At 40.3% G+C, this 22,093-nt stretch overlaps 2 protein-coding genes across 3 annotated transcripts in view; both read left to right on the top strand.

Annotated features, from left to right (window-relative positions):
* Positions 1 to 10,741, top strand: part of per1b (period circadian clock 1b) — a 32,970-nt gene extending 22,229 nt beyond the window's left edge. The window contains exons 11-20 of the mRNA XM_026935919.3: positions 58 to 166; positions 291 to 429; positions 1,056 to 1,174; positions 1,326 to 1,472; positions 2,111 to 2,485; positions 5,641 to 6,482; positions 6,749 to 6,947; positions 7,542 to 7,734; positions 7,970 to 8,120; positions 9,144 to 10,741. Coding sequence (XP_026791720.3) covers positions 58 to 166; positions 291 to 429; positions 1,056 to 1,174; positions 1,326 to 1,472; positions 2,111 to 2,485; positions 5,641 to 6,482; positions 6,749 to 6,947; positions 7,542 to 7,734; positions 7,970 to 8,120; positions 9,144 to 9,473 — 2,604 coding nt within the window. The 3' untranslated portion in view covers positions 9,474 to 10,741. The remainder of the gene's footprint in view (positions 1 to 57; positions 167 to 290; positions 430 to 1,055; positions 1,175 to 1,325; positions 1,473 to 2,110; positions 2,486 to 5,640; positions 6,483 to 6,748; positions 6,948 to 7,541; positions 7,735 to 7,969; positions 8,121 to 9,143) is intronic.
* Positions 10,742 to 11,734: 993 nt separating this feature from the next.
* On the top strand, positions 11,735 to 20,421 carry pcolceb (procollagen C-endopeptidase enhancer b). 2 transcript variants are annotated; one of them, XM_026935921.3, is made up of 9 exons: positions 11,735 to 11,895; positions 13,288 to 13,396; positions 15,598 to 15,856; positions 16,441 to 16,565; positions 17,009 to 17,145; positions 18,265 to 18,908; positions 18,998 to 19,072; positions 19,599 to 19,769; positions 19,911 to 20,421. In XM_026935921.3, exons 1-9 carry the CDS (start codon positions 11,807 to 11,809, stop codon positions 20,039 to 20,041), a joined length of 1,740 nt encoding a protein of 579 aa, XP_026791722.3. In that variant the 5' UTR covers positions 11,735 to 11,806; the 3' UTR covers positions 20,042 to 20,421. The 2 variants fall into 2 exon arrangements, with proteins under 2 accessions (XP_026791722.3, XP_026791721.3); XM_026935920.3 differs by having other exon boundaries at positions 11,737 to 11,895; positions 18,995 to 19,072.
* The last annotated feature ends 1,672 nt before the right edge of the window (positions 20,422 to 22,093 follow it).

Here is a 22,093-nt window from a genome sequence, read left to right as displayed (position 1 = left end):
CCACAGAGAGCTAGTTGTTAAAGCTTGGCTTTGTGTGTCTGTTTTCTCTCTGAGCAGATGACCTTCCAGCAGATCTGTAAAGATGTTCACATGGTAAAGACAAGTGGCCAACAAGTGTTTATCGAGTCCCGTAACCGTCCCCCTCCTAGGAAACACACTGCCACAGGTACACACGTGCATACTTACAAAACTGACAATCTACACTATGAGCTATTTCCTAGAAGATATTTACTTGCAAGGTTTCTCTTAGCAGTTGCTTATGCAAGAACTGTTTTCTCTTCTTTGAACAGGTTCTTTGCGAGCTGTAGTGGACACTGTGTCAGACGTGGCCCCACCCTCAAAGGATCCAGTCCTCTCTCAGCTGGTGAGGAAGGACCCGCCCAGTGCGTACTCTTACCAGCAAATCAACTGCCTAGATAGCATTATACGGTAAGTGTGTGCAGTCAGACGTGTTCCTGTTGTTCCTGTCCTCATGTGCTCTTAGGGCACTTTCACATTGGCAGGATTTAATCTGTGAATCAATCCCTGTTGCATTTACAGAACCTCTGTATGCTTTGTGTGAACATAGCAATTACACTTTAGGGCAGACATCTTCCAGTCAAACCACACAGTGAAAATAAGATTCATCCCTGTTTCGACCAAATGCACAAGTGAACCAAACATGCTGTGCATTTTGGGTTGCAGGCAGTAATTTATTAAAGTGAATGCCAGAAGACTGCAATACAAAGTATTCTAGATATATGTGCTAAAGGACACAACAAAAAAAAAGCTGATAAAAAATAAATCAGGAATAGCATGGTTCATAACAATACTGATTATTTAATACTGATTACTGAGTAAAAGACTTTTGTGATGATATTTCCAGCCTTGCCCCTTCACACACACCCCTTAGCATGCTTTTTTTTTTTTTTTAATTAGTGCAATGTGAAACCAAATCAGACCAAGTATATAGCAAATCAACCATATCAATTTCAGTGATGCAGACTAATAAGTAATAAAGCAAGTGTTCAAATAATGTTTTGTATGTACAATAACAGAATAAATCTTGGCTGTAGGTATCTAGAGAGCTGTAATGTCCCAAACACAGTAAAAAGGAAGTGTGGCTCCTCCTCCTGTACTGCATCCTCCATTTCTGATGATGATAAGCAGCAAGACACCCCCAGCAACCCTAAAGGTAATCACCGTTTATCATCCAGTGCCCCATTTCACACAGTGACTTAAAGGAGTAAAACACAAATAGTGTAGGATAGCATTTGCTGCTATAATTTGGAGTATTGTGGGTAAGTTGGTCTTTGTGTTTGCGTGTGTGTGTTTGTGTGCTCTAGGCCCGTCAGTAGCTCTGGTTAGTGAGAGTACATCACTGCCAGCCCTGACTTTACACAGTAAGGCAGAGAGTGTAGCATCAGTAACGTCCCAGTGCAGTTTCAGCAGTACCATTGTCCATGTGGGAGACAAGAAACCCCCAGAGTCAGGTGAGCAGCTTTATTCTATATATTGTGTGTGTGACTGTGTCATTCCGTCTAGTCATAACATTTTCAATATTGATTTATATGTGCTGTTTACTACATGTACACGCATGTATCTGCTACTGAATAAACAAACTAACATTATATCTTAAATCACGTTCTTATATACTATTCTAGACCATTATTGAGTACTAACACTAACCGTAATAGAAAAAACAACTATTGTTTGAATTTTAAGAACCCCTTAAACCTACCGAAAGTCTCCGGTATTTTCTAGATTAGTAAATGTTTTTGAATGTACGGTGAGGGGTTTTGATTTGAGACGCGTATCATGACAACAGTCACACCCATGGCAGAAAGTTTTCAAGGGAAACGGAGCTCATCAGTCTGTTTAATATTGCCGTGCATGAAATTGCTACACATTTATAGTCTGACTTGAAAACTTGGACGGAGATGTTTTGGCCCTGATGTGGCATCTAGTGGCCGCCGGTTTTGGTCCTCCAGACTTACGTAAGATACGCAAGCGAGTATGTGAACAATGCCGCTCGCATATCAGGTGCGCGTGTGCACAGACACATGGTGAAAGTGAAGTATATATGCACCTTTATAGTTTTATTAATAGACTCTTATTCTTTCTCTGTTAGACATTGTAATGGAGGAAGCCCCTACAACTCCTATACCTGCTCCTCCTGTCCTTCATACTCTTCCTCCTCCTCCACCTCCTCCTCCTCCTGCCATTGCTGCTGCCCCTTCTCTGCCCCCACCCCCAACTCCGCCGAGCCCTGCAGTTACAACTGAGAGAGATGGAGGCAGGAGAGGAGGAGGAGCTGGAGGAGTAGCAGCAGCAGCAGCAGGAGGAAGTGGAGGAGGAAGGCTGGGACTGACCAAAGAGGTGCTTTCTGCACATACTCAGCAAGAGGAGCAGAACTTCATGTGTCGGTTTAGGGATCTGAGTCAGCTGAGAGTGTTCGACCCAACTTCAGTACTTCGACGGCATACTACCACGCCAATCACTAGAGGTAGGGTTATAAGTGTACATACACACATGTGCATACACAAACAGAAAAAGACAAGTGAGATTTACAAACTCTTATATCTCTTCCGGCGCCCATGATGCCTGTGTTTCAGTGCCTCGTCTTGTGTCTTTTTTTGTATGTATTTTTAGTTAAGGTAATCCCATTCACATTACTTATTCACAGGAAATGCTTTAAATATCAGGTATTCAGATAGATGCCATCAACCCAACGCACTATCTGACACAATCTGCAGAATTTTTTTTACTGCTCCTGAAATGCACTGCCACAATGCACAAGCACTGACCCATCAACAGAAGGAGATTGAAAAGAAAAGCGCACCAACGTATTGGTTTGATTCAGGAAGAGAGGTTTACCATCTCCGCTTCCTGGAAGCATGTCCTTAGTCTGTAACAAGATCAGCGAACTTAAAATCCTGGCAAATAACCTTGGTTTATTACTTCATGGTCACGTAGTTGAACGGCATGATCCTTGATGCTGCAGTGGGAGTGTATGTGTCTGTATAAATTGAGGCAAGATTGTTATGTCAAACGTGTTCCACAAAAATCTAGGAAATATTTCTGAAATACAAACCATATTAATCACCCTGTGAATTTAACTCTGTGATACTGTCTTGGATTTACATCATGCCATAATCTAATGATCTTCCATTTGTGAAGAGAAAAGCCCACCTGGACGTTATATAACGGGAGATTTCAGTCATAACACTCTGAAACTGGACCGCCACTCACTCCACCAACACATCAAATGTGACACTAGATAAGGCAGAATTTGGTCCAATAAAAATGCCTCTCACACCACAACACGTGCCTCTCTGATGTTCCAATCATGCCGGCTCTTTCCTGCCAAAGAAGCAATTGAGGACCTACAACACAACCTTGGTAGGACATCACATAAATCAAATACCCCACGGTATTGATGAATGCACTTACCTGGTTAGTTCTTTATCAGTTTTTGTCAAGGACAGTGGATTTCCTACAAAAAAAATCTGACTTTGACAGGACTTGAGGCAAGGTTGAATTCAAGAAAGTAGGCTCTTGAGTGGTGCAGTAGAAAGGGTTCACCCTATCATCTGAGTTTGAATCCTGATGATGCCACAGCTGTCCGTGTCCAGGCGTCCAAGAGAGCAAAACTGATTGTACTCTCTGGTTGAGATGGACAGCATGACTCTATCCTTTGTCAATCAGAGTGACACTAACCAATTGTGGACGTCTGTGAGCTCATGTACGCTCATGTATCACTTCCCTCCGATTGTTTTCAGCTGCCCTGTGAAATTACATGTGCAGCGGTTTCCAAAAGATTTAGTGACTGGTTTCATGTGTCTCGGAGGAAGCATATGGTAGCCTTCACCCTTCCTGATTGGTTAGCTGTCATATGACAGGGGATAACTAGCTAGTAGGTAGGAATTGGCAAATGATCAAGAGAGAAAATGGGGTGAAAATAAAAAAAGAAAGAAAGAAAGAAAGAAATTCATGAACGCTAAATACAAATGTGAGAAATTTTTAGGAATTTTTAGGAAATTTTTAGGAAATTAGGAATATGCTTCCTCCCTAAACACCACTAGTCTGAAATGCTGAATAAATAACTTTCTGCAAATGACTGCTCCTAGTCCAGGAAAGACATTTAGACCATCACCAATTACAAAAGGAACCATCACCCTTGCCTGTCCGTATCTCCTCCACACATAATGAATTTATTGCAGATCTGAAAAACAGATGGCCATTCATGTGTCCAGTCTGTCATCTTTTCAGTCCACCTTCTGTTCCGGCCCTGCGTCTGTACAAATACCTCACCACTCACCATCACAGAGAAAGAGGTGACATTCTGTTTCATCTGAGACTGTTAAGCACTGTGCTGACCAGCTGTCCATTGTCTTTGTGGATATACCTAACTGATCTTTTGAGCTGAATACTGTTTCAGTATGCTTTAAGACATCCATCGTTCAACCTTATACAGCTGGCACAGTACACAGTGAAACAAAACAATGTTCCTCCAGGACCATGATGCTACATAAAACAACACAGAACTATATGAGACTACACAGAACTAAATAAAGCCTACACAGGAATACATAAAGTGCACGTGTGCAAAAGTGTGCAAACAGCACGACAATACAATTATTACTAAAACAGGACAGTAGGCACAGTAAGAGACAGTGCAGTGCCGACCAGTACACAGTTCTAGTGTGATAAGTGTCAGATGTAACAGGTAGTGCAAAAAGATATAACAATATAATAATAAAATGTGAATGTAAACATAACATACTATGACATACAGTAGTATTTGGCAGATAAGCATATACCATATATGGACATAGCAGTTATTGGGGTAGCAGCCAGGTAGAGAGTTTATTAATGACAAAAAAAAATGCAATATTTATATAAATACAGTGTTAGCAGCAAAAATGCAGGTAGTCAATACAGTATTTTATTTTAGCAGCAATTTAAGAAAGAAAGAAACGTGCGAAAATTGCAAAGGGAGTAGAATTGGCTTTTCTCTGGGTTGAGTGTGTGTGTGTTTGTGTGTGTGTGTGTGCATGCAAAGATAACTGGCTTTAATTATTATAGACCAGTGACTCTCACCCCTGTAATTTGACCAAACTAATGGATCCGTACATGATGTAGTCAACAGTCTTCATTTTCTAAGAAAGCATTTGGACTCCCCAGGTACACATGCCATGATTCTCTATTTCTGCTCAGCCTTCAACACCATCATCCCTGAGCTGATTCCTCTTCCATTAATCAGGAAGGATGTACAGTATTTCTTACAGAAGCTGGCCATAAGTTCCTACCCTTGGCCATACAGGTGCAATTCTAAAAACAATTAAAAACAATCCTTACATCAGCCATTAGCACCTGGTTTGGTGAGGCTTCCTCACAGGCAGACCTCACTGACTGTTATCTGCCTTCATTGTATGACCTTTATGTCTCCAGAATGCAAAGTCATGATGAAAATGTCACTCCTCTTGCTGACATGTCCCTCCCATGCCAATTTGACAGTGGCATTTTTTTAAATATTTGGTGAAGTTACTTTTGCATTAGCCTTTGATGGAATCCCTGTGTTATTTGTGCTTTCATATACCATTTTGAAAATTTGTCTGAAAAAAATTCTTCCTCTCCCTCTCACTCTGTCTTTCTCAGGTGCACGCTGTTCACGTGATTACCCTGCAATGAGCAACAGTGGTCGTCGGCGTGGTAGAGGTGGTAAGAGGTTGAAACATCAGGAGACCTCAGAGCAGGGAAGCTCTTTAGGACTGTCAGGCCCAACAGGAAGCCTCTCCACAGGTGTTCCTGCACAAGATGGAGCACCTAACACTCCCTTCCCTATGGCTCCTCCAACAACCTCATCTTCTTGGCCACCTTCAGTGGGCTCCCAGAATAGCCTGCCTTCTGTGCCCTATCCACCAGGCATGCTGCCCCTTTATCCACTCTACCCACCCCTCTCTCACCCCATCACTGACCCCACCATGCATACAGGCCTTCGCTTTCCCATTCAGAATCCTCAGGTGGCACCTCCCATGGTGCCCCCCATGATGGCATTGGTACTTCCCAACTACATGTTTCCACAAATTGGCACAACCGTGGCCCAGCCTGGTACTGCAACTATGTCTCAGCCCTTCTACAATCCCAGTGTGTCTTTTCAATACCCCATAGCCAGCACTGTCCCCCCTCCAGCACCCATTCAGACAGTAACACCAGCCCCAAGAAATCCATCCCGCTGCAGTACACCTCAGTCCTGCAGCCAGAGGGAAGGAGGGGTGGAAAGAGAAGGGACAGAGTCACCCCTTTTCCAATCCCGATGCTCCTCCCCTCTGAATTTGCTTCAGCTGGAGGAGTCACCAACCAGTCGGCTTGAGGCAGCGACAGCACTGGTCTCTGGGCAGCAGGCCACGCCTCCTTCCGGTGGACAAGGAGGCGGGGTTGGAGGACCAGCAGCAGCCAATCAGAGAAGCGCAGCAGCAGACTCCAAAGAGAATGAAAATGTGAGAATAGTTGCACTGTTTTTGGAATACATAAAAATTGAGTGAAAATGGGAACTTATTTGTCTGAGACAAAATGGTTGTACTTCATTAAGTGAAGATTCTCAGAATTACTTATCATAATGATCCTAGTTTTAACCTGCTTTAAAATAACAGAGCTTAAAAGAGTAGAGTACACTAATTCTTTTCAGTGACCTCCAGCCACGTAGTGAAATCTGAGTGCGTTCTTGCTGCTAGTCTAAATCAGTGGAAACTATTCCTCTTCCCAGGGAGAAGCCAATGAATCAAATCAGGATGCCATGTCCTCCTCCAGTGATCTGCTTGACCTGCTGCTGCAGGAGGACTCAAGATCGGGCACAGGCTCAGCCGCCTCGGGCTCTGGGTCCTCAGGCACAGGGTCCTCAGGATCTGGCTCAGGTTCCTCAGGGTCTGGCTCCAATGGTTGCAGCAGTTCTGGGAGTGGAACGAGTAAGTAGTGGTTGAAAATTAAAGTGCTTCTCTACAAGTTACTGTAGTTTCTAGTTTAAGTTTTGTTTTTTTTTTTATTTTCTATAGATAGATATTATTATTACAACTCCAATTACAATTTACTATAGCTTAATATGTTTTTACTATGGTACTTTACAGTATTGATGGGTAAGGTCTAAACCATGATTCAACCATGAATTTACTGTGGTACTTCATATTAACTATGGTTAGAAAATATTAATTATTTATGACACTACTTGCTATATGGTTGAAGAACACATTTTGATACTGGGTTGATGTCTAATATGGAAGAATTTTTTTTTCTCCCCAAAATGCCATGGTCAAGGCTTGCTCAGTAAAAACTGTTATGGGTTTTTATTTAACTGTGGTAACTGTGGCAAGCCTTGGTCATTTATTATGTGATGGTATGACCATGGGGACATTGTTACCGATAATCTTGGTTATTTTTTGTGAGGAAGGCTACATTAAGCGATTAAATAAGTTCTCCTGTTACTAAAAATAGCATTTTCAATATTCACTTTGTACTAATGCTGTTACATGTGGGAATAACTTGGTGTCTTGCTTCCCCTACAGGAAGCAGCCAGAGCAGCCACACGAGCAAGTACTTCGGCAGTATAGACTCGTCGGAGAATGACCACTCTCGTAAGCAGACAGCAGGGGGCAACGGAGAGGCCCAGTTCATTAAGTGTGTACTGCAGGATCCCATCTGGCTGCTTATGGCCGACACAGACGAGAAGATCATGATGACCTACCAACTGCCCATCAGGTTAAAAAAATAAAATACATAGACACACAAACATCAAAGTTGATGGAGAGACACATTCAGAATACAAAACCTGTACTGCATATGATGGGACATTTAGCTTGTTTTGTCAATTCCTTTAAGACATGCAACCAAGGCATATACTTTAGCTCGAGTTGAATTTTCACTCATATGTTATGTAAACACACTAGAGTTTTGATTACACTTAATTAATTCAATTTGTGTGTGTGTGTGACAGAGACAGAGAGACTGTGCTAAGTGAGGACAGTGTTGCATTGAGAGCCATGCAGAAGCATCAGCCTCGTTTTACCGAGGAGCAGAAGCGGGAGCTGGGTCAGGTTCACCCCTGGATCCGCACAGGACGTCTGCCACGTGCCATCAATATATCAGTGAGTTTCCGTAAAGAAGTCTGTTTTGGGCTTTTACTTTAGCACATTGCTCATCATGAATAGTCTGACTTGATTAAAGAAAGTGAAAACAAGTAAGGGTGAGCATAATCCCACCAACTATTACAAGTCTAAGAGTCAGTTAGTCTGTAAAGCCTGTCAGAACATGGCAGACAAGAGCTTTAAGGATACACAGAAGCTTCTTGTCAAAGAAGAAAATAGCAGTTAACAGTTTCATTGGAATACTGTATGTAATGAATAAAACATAACACGGCATGTTTCTTTAGAAAAATAATCAAAGACAAGGTGTTGTGATGTCGTCCAACATGAAGAGGAGTTACTGTTGCCACCCTGAAGTTGATTATTTAGCAATAACTTGTGGAACGTCTGTAAACAGATTAGTTCCTGTTTTCATTTACATTATACGAGCTGTGAATAGTCAGTTCAGTGGTCTCTCTGTTTTTCTTTCTCTTCGTGTTACCAAAAAACTGAAAAGTCCTCTGTCCTGAAGACTTTCAGGAAAACTTCTTCCACAAATATTAAATAAAAATCTACTTACAGAAACATCCACAAAATGAATGATTATACATTTTTCTTTGTTAAATAATGACGTTAATAAAATTACACATTAATAAAATATTTATTATTAGCTTTCGAGAATTTAACAGTGCCATGGTAAGAGCCTCTTAATATTGTGATATACTTATGATGTTGGCTTGTTATGCTATTGTTAAGCTACAGCAGTATTTAATGTGTTATTTGAATTGAAGTTAATATATTGGTATCATGACAACACCACACTAATATCTAACAAGATAATGCTAAATTTTTAAAATATAATTATCCTGAATGACCTATGACCTATTAGGCTTTTTACTTACTGTTGTACTTACATTGTACTATTGTCTTGTGTTAATAGGCTTATGGCTGTTAGTGTATCCTCAACTTCCATCATGCAGCACAGAACCACAGTCACATTTGCACAAACTGGAGGCAAATTTACTCTGTCTTTCCCTTTCATTGCAGGGATGTGTGGGCTGCAAATCTCCTCCTACAGTGCCACCTGCTGCGCCCTTTGACGTGGAGATCCATGAGATGGAGCTGTGCAGCGTGCTCGATGTGACAGAAGATGGCGCCACCGGCGAGAAACGCATGCAGCTAGACACAGCCATGGATGACCGAGAGGCAGAGGGAGAGGCACAGCATCGGATAGATGAAGATGAGGAAGATAAAGGACGGGCCAGAATGACAAGACAGCTCAGCGATCAGGAAATGGCAGTTGAGGAACAGGAAGTTACCTCACAAATGGAGGCTGAAGAGAGGAAAGGAGGCCATGCAACTGACATGAGACACTGATATGATACTGTTAGCCCATGACTGGTGGGAAAAATGACTTTATAATCACAGCTGATTATGTCAGCAGTGGGATGATGGCAAAAAAAAAAAGACTATAGCACTAACAGCCAAGCGTACCGACTTTTGGGCACAATTTTTCTTTTTCAGAAAAGATGTAAATGTAAACTAGTACAGTATGTTGTGAGGTTTACCAATGACACTGTGGAGAGTGGAATTATGTTGTTAGATTCTTAAACTAAAGTGATGCTCTGATTTGTTTTTCTACAAGTAAAAATACAGTATTTATTTGTATAGCTGAAAGCAGGTCAGTAGTGAGTAAAGCTGCGAAGGCTGACAGATGATGAATGTGAAAAAAAGGCCACTTTATTGTAAGACTGTGACACCACTGCTCTGCACACTGCCCCGGATCACTCTAAGACAACAACATTGTGGATGGTCTGATTTGTTAATTAGATCCTTTCAGTTGTTCTGTTCAGCTCCAGCTTTGAGAACTCACAGGACTGTGTATTGTTATGTAGCTCTGACCGGCCTCTTGAGAACGATCACAGTGTTACTAAAACTTTGTTGTAAGTAGATTTATATGTAGTGATATATAAAAACGAGCGAACATATGCAGGCTTCGGGTCAGTATCACTGCCTTTTGCAGATGTTTGATCTGCAGTTTACATGTGCGTTTAGACCAAATTTCACAGGTTGATTTATTTTTTGGAGGTTCATTAGTATTTTTATACATTACTGGTGTAGTTTCTGTCCAGGGATTTGTACTTGTACTATCTGCAGTGTGTGTTTAATCCACATGGATTGCCCATTAATATTTCTGTCGCTTTGGCAGCAGAAGTGTTTTTGGCCAATGATTGCTTCACGTTTATTTTCCCCTCCATATACAAAGTAAAAGGCCTTTTAGTCAGTGGCATCCTCAGTAACAGAGGTGCATGATGGGTAGGAGAATATATGAGCATGGTGGACAGTCATAGGGCATCGAAAACACAGTGGTGCCTGTGTGGTCTCATTTTCACTGTAGTGTCTCGCCTTAGTTATATGTGCTTGGCAATCAGAGAAGAAAATGATAGGCTTAGTAAACACTAGTAACCGTGTAAAGAGTGCTTAGGACAGGGCAGACAATCTCTAACATCCTTCTCTTTTCTGTGTCATTCTGTTTTAATCATGTCGTACTCAGCTTTAGTGGTCTTGAGTGGTTTCTAAGTATTTTTGTGAATTTCTTTGTATGAAAAAAAAAATGAAATAAAATCAAAACTTTCACCCTTTTATAGCATGGTGACATTTCTCTAGACAAATTCAGTGGTTGTTTTTCAGTGTGTTGGTTGATCACTGGAAAAGGCCTTCAGTGTGGAAGTTAAATGTTTTTATCTTAATTGTTGCCCTAAACCTCAGTCTTTTCTAGGATAAGGCAAGAATGTGGCCTGAGCTTTAAAAAGGTCCTGACGTGGCCACACGGTGGTTTTTCCAGGCACAAACATTGTGGCACACACACACTCAGAGTTCTCTTGCATTCACATTTCATTTTTTTGTGCAATGTATGCCTGAAGAGAGACACATAAAGATGAAAATTATTGTTAAAGAGACACACAGGTCAAAAAGGCAGGTTTAATAAGAAGCTTGCCTGTGCCTGTGGTCTTAGTGTGTGTTTTTCTGCCCAACTTGAACTTCACATCAGAAGCATGCAGGTCTCAGACAGGATCCTGAATGAAAGAGGCTCAATTACTACTAATGTGAACGAATGAAGTGAATGGACAGAAAGGGATTAAACCATCAGTCGCCATTTTTTTGTGATTAGTTATGTGGCTTTGTAAAAACCCATTTCTATATTTTTGGGTTCTTTTTGTCATTCTGAAAGAGAGAGAGAGAGAGAAAGAGTGAGAGTGTGAAAGAGGGAGGGCAGACGTCCAATAGGAAGGCAGTTAAGCATTTGGTCCTTCAGTCTGTGGACTTTTGCTCCCACATACAAACATCAGTATCACTGTTTAAATACTGAAACCTTGACCATTTAATAAACATTACAGCTAAAATCCAAACACATCATCCCCTCCCTGAATCACACACACACAGAAACACCAGCCCTTGATTAGGTGTGTGTTTGGGTGTGAGAGCATATATCTTTCCATCATTCCAAAACCAACAGCATCTGGGAGCCATTCCCAAACTTCCCGTCCCTTCACTCACTCTCTCTTCCATTCCCCCTCTCTCCCATTCCCCCTTGTCCTCTTGTCAATCCCCCTTTCACGTAGCCACCCTGCTCCTTCTCCACGCCCCTAGTCTCCTCCTGTCCTGCGTCCTCTTGCTCTGTCCTCGTCCGCTCTTCTCTGAAAAGCAGGATGAGGGGTGGTGTGTGTGTGTGGTGTGTGGGCCTCCTGGTTTTGGGGTTGCGATGGGCGCAAGGACAAAGTCAAACTAACTTCACAAGGTGAGAGTGCAAGTTTGTGTGTGTGAATGCATGCATTCACTGTGCTGTAATTTGTGAGTGTAGGGTTGGTGAGTTACTGCAGAACTGAGCTCCGTTTCATTTTCTGAAAAGAACGAATAGTTTTGCTGGTGTTTCATCTGCGATCAGAAAGCATTAAAGTTGAGCTTATTATTTTAGTGTGATATGTATGTGACGGAGAGAGTCAGTTGTCTACATTATAATTTAGTTTAATGGATTTAATAAAGTCTTACTAAAACAGCTATTATTTAAGTAGCTATTATTAATTGGACATTTTTTGGTTCACGCTGTGAGCAGTTATTGACTTCTGGCGGAATATTGGTCAATATGATGATTAATAGCATTAAAGTTCTTTCTGCTGCTCTTTTGGGTCTTTAAAAAAAGCTGTATTTCCCAGACAACCTTTAACACTCTGAATATCTCTGAAACCTATCATCCACAGAAATAAATGATCATATGAGTAAATGTGTTCTTTCTCTATTACCATTTATAAAGATAAATTCACAAGCCAACCATAAGCTTTTTAGTGTATTTACAAATATTTGTATAGTCGGAGTCGAAAAGTTAAATTGAGAAATAATTGAAGTCTGTTTGAGGGAACTGCTCCAGTACCACATTCACGATAGCCGAAGCTGAAGTTTTCAAAAGGCTCACAGGCTGTTTCATGATCCACAAAATTACCCTAAACATGGTTTTGGGTAAAACAGGGTTTGTGCCAGACAAAACAACAACGTCTTAGTTGATTGATCTCTGTTAATAATTGTTAAATTCTCATTCTGACACAGATGAAAGTGTATCAAAACCAGACTGTTTTATAACACAACTGCCTTTGATTAACACTGAATTGCACCGTGTTTGATGTGCGTCTGAAACGAAGGCTGCTTTATATGCATTTATGTGTGTTTGGGTCTATATGAGAGATGAGAGAGAGGAATAAAAATGCTTTCAAATACATTTGCATTCAAACCAGCACATTACACCTTTAAATTAAATGAATGTGTTTCATGTTGAATTATTTACTGTGTGTGTGAGTGAGAGAAGTGTGTGAGAGAGGAAACATTCTGTCAGTGTAGTGACTGACTCCATATAACACCAATCTTTTAAAGTGTTAAGGGTGTGTGTGTGTGTGTGTGTGTGTGTGTGTGTTCAGTGGCCCTTCCTAAAGTTCTGGAACAGAGTGAGGCTGTTTGGCTCTCGGAGGTCTGCGCTGTATGTGTGTTTGTGTGTGTATGCGTGCATGTAAGTATGTTTGTGTGTGCAAGCCAGCCTTTCTAGATTGCTGCTGCTGGTGCCAACACCATGGCCACATGGAAAGATATATTTTTCTACAAAAAAGGTGAAAAAAAGTCTCTCCCTCCCTCTCTCTCTCTCTAGACCAGTTTTCCGATGTGGGGGTCATTTAACGACAGATTCGGGCTTTGTGGCTAGTGAAGACTTCCCCACTCACTACAAACCCAACTCCAAATGCACCTGGTACATCACTGTGAGTAGCTGTCCACATCACAAGTGTACAAACTGAATGACAGACATTATAGATCAAAGACAGAAAGAGTTTCCAAAAAAGTATACATAATAGTCTGAAAATTATTCCTCAGAGTTCAATTTCTACTTTTTTCGACCATTTATTAATTTCTACTTTTTTTCTACCTTTTATAATTTGTAAAAGTTTTCATTAGAGTTGTGATGCAAATCGTTTGTTCTTTGAAAACAGTTCTTCAGGGGACAGTTAAGGGTTCTTGGCATCCTAAATGGGTTTCACTTGGGAATAGAGAAACAGTGCTCTATATATAACAATATCAGTTCCCCAGAGGGACAACCAAAGAACACTTAGGAGCTCTAGATTTAACATTCTTTTTTAAGTCTGTTATTCTGAGTAACAGGTTTGTGTTTTGGAATGTACACCGATCAGCCATAACATTAAAACCACTGACAGGTGAAGTGAATAACATTGATTATCTTGTTACATTGGCATCTGTAAATGGGGTGGGATATATTAGGCACCAAGTGAACAGTCAGTTCTTGAAGTTGATGTGTTGGAAGCAGGAAAAATGGCCAAGTGTAAGGATCTGAGTGATTTTGACAAGGGCCAAATTGTGACGGCTAGACAACTGGGTCAGTGCATCTCCAAAATGGAAGGTCTTCTGGGGTGTTCCCAGTATGCAACGGTTAGAACCTACCAAAATTTGGAGGACAACCGGTGAACCGGTGACAGGGTCATGGGCACCCAAGGCTCACTGATGTGTGTGGGGAGCAAAGCCTAGCCCGTCTGGTCTGAACCCACAGAAGAGCTACCGTAGCACAACTTGCTGAAAAAGTTAATGCTGGCTGTGATAGAAAGGTGTCAGAACACAGGACATTGCAGCTTGCTGTGTATGGGTCTGCGTAGCAGGTTGGTCAGAGTGCCCATGCTGACCCGGCTCCACCGGTGAAAGCACCTACAATGGGCACATGAGCATCAGAACTGGACCATGGACCAATGGAAGAAGGTGGCCTGGCTTGAGGAATCACATTTTCTTTTACATCATGTGGACGGCCGGGTGCATGTGCGTCACTTACCTGGAGAAGACACCAGGATGCACTATGGGAAGAAGGCAAGCCGGCGGAGGCAGTGCTTCCAACACATCAATTTCAAGAACTGACTTTTCACTTGCTGCCTAATATATTCCACCCCTTGACAGGTGCCATTGTAATGAGATAATCAGTGTCATTCACTTCGCTTGTCAGTGGTTTTAATATTATGGCTGATCAGTGTATATCTCAGTTAATACGTCGAGTTCTCTAATCTGTTTGGATACATTTTTATGAATTTTCTAGAACTGCAGCTCCAACAGAATCAACTGTATCAGCTGTAATTCAAATCACAGGTTTATATTAATGCACACATTCTAATACATTCTATAGTAACAACGCATTCACAGGTACCTGCATGGTGGATGATCCACATAATGAACAATAAATGGATTTTGTTATTCAAGTGGAAGTGTTATTTAACAAAGAAGAATATGTAATCTATGTGATATGGTGAAACCTTCTATAAGTAGACGTCTATTTAACATTTATGGAAGAAGTCTTGAGTGTCAGTCCATTGTAATGGTCCGAAAGTCTTCTGCCATGGGAAAGTCTTCAGGACAGAGGACATTGCTTTCTTTTGACAAACTACATATCTTTTTCTTATTAAATTCACGAGAAAAACTCTCTATAGATGCTATAACTTAAGTGATAAGAATTATCTTGTCTTCAATGTAACTATAAACAGGTAAAAAGTAATGTTTATAAATAAATAAAAATTTGTAATCATTGGCAAATTGCTGTGGCATAAGAGGAATAAAACACTTCAGGACCTGATTCTGTATTCTTAACTTCACGAGAAATCAAAAAGACCCCATCATGTTTTACTGTTTAAACACCTTTATAACAAGTTAAGTATATTAATAATTTTATATGTAACAGAACAGCCTTCAGACAAAAAAGAAACATCTCATCTTTGATTCATATTTTTTGACCCATTTAGTTTTCTATTTGTAAAATGTGGGCACTGAATATTTTTGGTCCCTGTAACCTTCAAATCCTACACATGCAGGAAATAAATTCTGAACAAAATGCTGTGTTGTAATGCCATTAAAGCCACTGAAGTATTAGCACACAAAAATACAGAATAATGTTAACACTGAGTCATACCTACAGGTTCCAGAGGGTCACGTGGTCATGCTCCAGTTCCGTATCTTTGACCTGGAGGCTGACCCTACCTGTCGCTACGACTATGTGGATGTGTACAACGGTCACTCGTACACGGTGCAGAAGCTGGGCCGCTTCTGTGGAACGTTCCGGCCCGGGGCTCTTATCTCCACCTCCAACCTCATGATGCTGGAGATGGTGTCTGACTCGGGCAGGGGAGGGCGGGGCTTCCTGGCTTTCTTCAGCGGTGGAAAGCCACATGTGGATGGTTGGAAGCTTTTGCTTGCTGCTCAACCATGTCAACAATGATGTCATTTTTTAACCCTAAATCTTTATGATTAATTGAATCCAGAGATATGCAAAAATGACACTGAAATGTTTGATTAATGATACATACATGACATATGGCTCGAAGAGCAATTGATTTTTCAACAAAAAAAATCACCTTGTGAAATTTAATAATCTTAAACATGTCACAAAGATTCATTTGCACTGCTACTGTAACGTTTTATGTTAGATATAACATATGAATATATTTAAGAACCCTTAAAGATTCTAGAACTTTATTTCTGATTGAATATATTATATTTTCTGTAAACACTACTGAGACAACAGAAAACTGTCAAATTAAATTGTATAATATTTATGATTTTTTTGGCTCATGTTTGGCCTATATACTCTATATGTCAATTTATTTCAGTTAATTTTTTTGTGTACGTTTTTAAGAACTAGTGTCCAAAGCTACTGTCCTCTCACACATACACACCCCAAAAAAGAAGAATTATTATTATAATCAATAAGAACAGAAACACAAATTCAGCATGATAACTATTTCTCTCTCGCTCCACACAGAGAATCAGTTTTGTGGTGGCAAGTTGACAAAGCCTCAGGGATCAGTGAAGACTCCAAACTGGCCAGATTCTAATTACCCAACAGGCATCAGCTGTTCCTGGCACATCTCTGTAGCGACCAACATGGTGAGCATGTTGAGCCTCACTTCACACCTCTTTCTCTCTCTGCTCTCTTGCCATCGTTCTTCATTCTGGCAGTGTGAAATGATTTTATGTGACATGAGGGAGCTGTAATTAGCTAACTGGTTTGTGTGAGTATGTGTGTGCATTTGGGCGGATGTGGATGTGTGTGAGTATGCATGCAGGCATATATGTGTACGTGCGATGCCAGAGACTAAGACTCCATTGAAGAGATGTGTTTATGGAACGAGAGAGAGAGAGAGAGAGAGAGAGAGAGAGATGCATAGAAAGCTACATAAAAGACTCATTATGTTTTTACCTGCACTTTTTTTTAAATCAAAACTGTTAAAAGCCTTACACAGAGCTACAATGCAAACAGAAGTATCAAACCTCTAATCAGTGTGTGTGTGTGTGTGTGTGTGTGTGTGTGTGTGTGTATGATTCCCTAGGTGATTGAGGTAAAGTTTGAGAAGCTGGACCTGGAGACAGATAAATACTGTCGCTTTGACTACGTGGCACTATTTAATGGTGGAGAATCAGATAATTCACGACGTATAGGCAAATTCTGCGGAGATATAGTGCCAGAGTGAGTCACATGAACATATTTTAAAGTCCCCTTCACCCTCATTTTTTTTCTGGGCTGTCCACTGATGCCACATAATAGGAAAGGGAGGATGTTTTTGTTTGCTCTGGGTCAGTAGTGTGGTAGTGTGTGAGTATTTCTACAGAATGTATCGTCGGATATCTTTCCCAGATTTTTTCCCAAATTGTCAAGAACTTTAAAATGAAATTGTACAGAAGTATAAATGTGTAAGTTCACCTAATGGTATTTTAAGAATAGATGCACTATACATACTGAGATCTGAGACTAGGTTTTGATCCACATTAACACAGAGTATGGAAGTCTATAAACAAATAATATACATTCTATATTCTATTATAGATTTATATAGAGATACTTCAGCATTTTACAACCTAATTTCTGTCCATCACATCTGTAGCATATTGCCATTGACAAGAATTTCTGCACATTTATCCTTTTTACAAGAAAAGAAGCTGTTGGAACAGTCAGTAGATGTTTAAAATATGTAAAAATCTACCCAAAATTCAGCCCAACAACCCTGTTAGCCCTAAAAGTAAAGGTGCAAACATGGGAGAATGTCTTACCATCAAAAGTCATTTATCAAACTTTCTAACACAGAGCCATAGAGTAAGTCATTCCAGTTAGTTTCACGTTCCCAAATGCTGTGTGATCAGGTGGAAATGGAGGTACTTTCATCTGTAGTTTTGTGGCTTAATTTCCTCCTTCTGAAAAAGTAGTCCCACCACCAAAAAACACATAACCTCACATTTAATTCAATCTTTTAATCATTCTTTCATCTTCAGTAATTGCTTTATCCTGGTCAGGGTTGTGATGGATCCAGAGCCTATCCCGGGAACAACGGGCACAAAGCGGGAATACAACCTGGATGAGACTCTAGTCCAGCACACATGCACACAGACATTCACAACTAGAGGTTAAATGTTTATTGATAGAATTTAACAACTGGCCTTTGACTTCCATAATAAGTCAATTCCGAGTTTTCTAAGTACAAGGAAATTTGTCAGAATAAATGTCTGTGGTAATAGCCCATGCACTACAGTTGCGGTAGATAGAGATGAGCTTGAAAAACATATATCATATAATAATTTCTCTCTTCCACAGGCCAATCGTGAGCAGAGGAAATGAGCTGTTGGTGCAGTTTGTGTCTGACCTCAGTTTGACAGGGGCAGGTTTCATGGCACACTATAAGAGCATCCCACGTGGCTCTCGAACCGCAACACCAACCCTGGGCACTGTACCTGGACCTAGAATTGACTCTGACCTTAACTCAACAGCTAACTTAATTCCTAAACCTAGAACGACACCTAAACCCACAGCTAGAACTAAGCCTACACCTAAACCTAAAACAACTGTTAAACCTAAAGCAACACTGAAACCTTCATCTAGGCCACAGAAGCCTAAGCCTGCCAGACCAACTCCCAAACCAGTCAGGCCTAAACCAGCAAGACCTACACCTAAGCCCAAGCCTAAGCCACCACAAAAACCTGTCAATAAGGTTACACCAAAACCTGTAGCAAAACCAACAGTGAAACCTAAAGCTAAACCAACTCCAAAGCCTAAAGTTAAACCAAATACTAAGCCTGGTGTTAAGGCCACAGCCAAACCAGGCACTAAGCCAGCAAAGCCCACACCTGCATCTAAAGCCAAGCCCAAACCCAAGCCTGGTGTGAAAACTACCCTGAAACCAAAGACCAAACCTGCCACCAACACAAGCACCAAGATCACTCCTACAGGAAACAAGAAATGTGAGTAGATCCGAGGATTAGTACTTTATTCTTTCTGTGTGTGTATTTGTGTAAGACAATCTTATCAATTTTTGTTCTCCATACAGCAGTACAGAATCCAGAGTGTGCACAACCATGTAAGAGGACAGGCACTCTTCTGACCAGCTTCTGTCCCAGCGACTTTGGTAAACTCCTTTTCTTTGACACCTCACTTTCAGTTATTCTTAGTGGTCATAAAATGGTAATTCTTTACCTCTAGAGATTTTTGATAAAGGTTCATTTTCAAGCTGGCTGCATAAACTGATGCCCATCAGCGACTGTCTACAAAGCTGATGGGCAGTCTATGGATTCGACCCAAAAGAAACTGAATTGTGACATGGTGTTTGCCTTTTCCTCACTTTCACACAAATTTCAAACAAGCTCCCACAAAATTCAAACAATTCCAAGACTTTTCCCAGATTGCTCTTCGAGAATTTCTATCTTCAGTTTTCTTGCAAATTTTCAAGTCGTTAAAAGTGATACGCTTCAGGCAGGAGCATCCTAATGAATGTCTAAAGGTCTGATAATATTTACATTTAAATTCTATACTCTTCCCAACTTTCTAGTACTGTGTAAGACCACCGTGCAAATGTCTATAAAATTACTGTCAGAAAATAATCAGATAATATTCTCATGTCCCTGTCTGTCTCACCTCTTTTCTTCTTCTCTCAGTGCTGACCGGGAAGGTGACGTCAGTGAACCCAAGCTCCCGTGGTAGTGTTGAGGTGGATGTGTACGTCATGAAGACCTATAAGACAGGCAAACTTAACATCACCAAGAGAGGCCCAATTATGTCTGTCACTCTTACTGTTCCCTGCTCGAAATGCCCTGCGCTGCGTAAAGGTACAGTGTGTTCATGGTTCAGCTTGCATATAAATGTTTTATCTGTTCTGCCAGCAGAACAAAGAAACCTAATTTTATTTGTTCACATATAACCCCGGTCGCAATATGAAGGTTTAATTCTGTAATTCTTCACTGTCTCAGGAGTAAACTACGTGCTGATGGGCCAGGTAAATGAAGAGGGACGTGGCATTCTGAAACCTTCCAGCTTTGTCCTACTCCATAAGCAGGTGCATGATAAAGCACTGGCAATGTTAGCTAAGAAAGCATGCTAACCTCAACTCGGCTCCACCAATCACAGTGTTGGAAACGAGTGTTAATCTCTGCAGCAGGAAATGACGAAAAAGTCATTAAGCTTAATACTGAACTTAACAAAATCACTTCTGATTTACTAGTTTTAACAGATTGTCAATGCATCCTGTTGCCACTACTACAAATGAAGTGTGTATTTACTTTTAAAATAGTATTCACCTCAACTTGAAATACAGAAACTAGAAGCTTTACTTTCACTAAGATCTGTGCACGTGACCCAAATATGTGGAGCAGATTTGTCACCCTGCAAAATATGGTCTAGTATTATTTGTGGTAGACAGATCACATTGTATTTTTTATTTTTAAATTATATAAAGTTCTGTTATTAAAGGATTTTAAAGGATTTAAAATTTTGTCACATCAGTTGTTCAGGTTCAAAAATCAACAGGGGTGGAAAACGTATTGAGAAAATATACTTAAGTGAAAGTATAGATAATGTGTCAAAATCTTATTTAATTAAAACTGGAAGTATCCAGCCAAAAATGTAGTCAACTGAAAGTAAAAAGTTGCTACTTTTAAATACACTTAAGTGTTAAAAAGGAAAAAGTAAATGTTTTTAACTAAGAAAATTAAGCAATGTCATGTTTTGTTACTGTTAGAAGAAACTCTGCCATTTTGTCTGAAAACAATCTCTAACTTAGCTGGTCATATTTATGACTAATGCTATGTAGTTTGCTAATGAATTAATCAGAAGTAAAATATCCTGTAAATAACCAATTTTATATCATTAGTTAAAATTTGACTTTCTCCCTAGCCAATTTTAGTATTTTAGTATTTAGTATTTTAGCTACTGCAATGGATGCAACCCAAACCTGGCACTAGTAAAGAAAACAGGCTAACTTAAATATAGCCAGTTAATATTAGCAAATTAGCAAAACTTACCTCAAGTTGCTGGTTCAAATTAGATGGAGTTCAGGCCTTCTCGTTAGACAAAGGGGACACCTCATTTTGTACGAGTATTTGATTACTCTAGCATATTGAAACTGAGGTAGGGCCAGGGCGCTCATCCTCAAGTTCCACACTGCAGTCTGGTGGCTTATCCATATTCAAATGCACACAGGTAGCAGCTGCATTAAGCACATTGTGTAGCATGAGAAGCTCACTGCAGATGACAAATTGACATGATTCTTAATCATTTTTTCTACAGTGATGAACTTGATTGGTCTATAACCTTAAATGGAAGCAAATGATATTGACATATAGCATACAGTCACACTGGCTAGATGAGAGAAGACATCTTTGAGATTTGAAACAAGTACTTAGAAGGTTTAAAATCTAAAGAGTAAAAAGTATGTTTTTTTTCTTGGAAACATAATTAAGCAAGAGTACAAGTATTCAATTTCAAATGTAAGTAAGTAAAGTATAAAAATGCCAAAATAATACTTATGTATAGTAAGGAAGTACAATTACTTCAGTATTTTCCACCCCTGAAAATCAACATTCAAGACTTCATTTCTAACATATGTCACATTCTTTTAGTCATCTACAATATATGATGACCTTCAGAATGTCAGGGTCATTAATTGTAGCTAAATGTCTCCCTCTAGCTGCAACTGAAGCAACATGCTACCATGTCCACTGTTGAAATAGGTCAAAAAGAGGTAATGGAAAATGAATATGTCTCCTCATCATGTACCCTCGTTCATTCACTCTGCTTTCCCACACCCCTGTCTATTTTTGACATTCCAGAGTCAGTTTACTCCACCATAACATCCAGCAGTGTCATATTACTGTGAGAAAGAGAGAGAGACAGAGACAGAGAGAGAGAGAGACAGAGACAGAGAGAGAGAGAGAGATGGTGTGTGGGAGGTTGCTAGGACATAATGCTTACCCTCCCAGCTGTTCCTGTAACTCAGCCAAGCTGAACTGCCTACACACACACACACACACACACACACACACACACACACACACATGCATAATATATATATTCATTCATTCATTATTGGTAGCCACTTTATCCTGGTCAGGGTCATGGAGGATCTGGAGCTTATCCCAGGAACACTGGGTGAGAG

Source organism: Pangasianodon hypophthalmus, chromosome 4 (genome assembly GCF_027358585.1).
Source record: "Pangasianodon hypophthalmus isolate fPanHyp1 chromosome 4, fPanHyp1.pri, whole genome shotgun sequence".
Lineage (NCBI taxonomy): Eukaryota > Metazoa > Chordata > Actinopteri > Siluriformes > Pangasiidae > Pangasianodon > Pangasianodon hypophthalmus.
The sequence above is the reverse complement of the archived record's forward strand: the minus strand, read 5'-3'. Positions and strand labels throughout refer to the sequence as shown.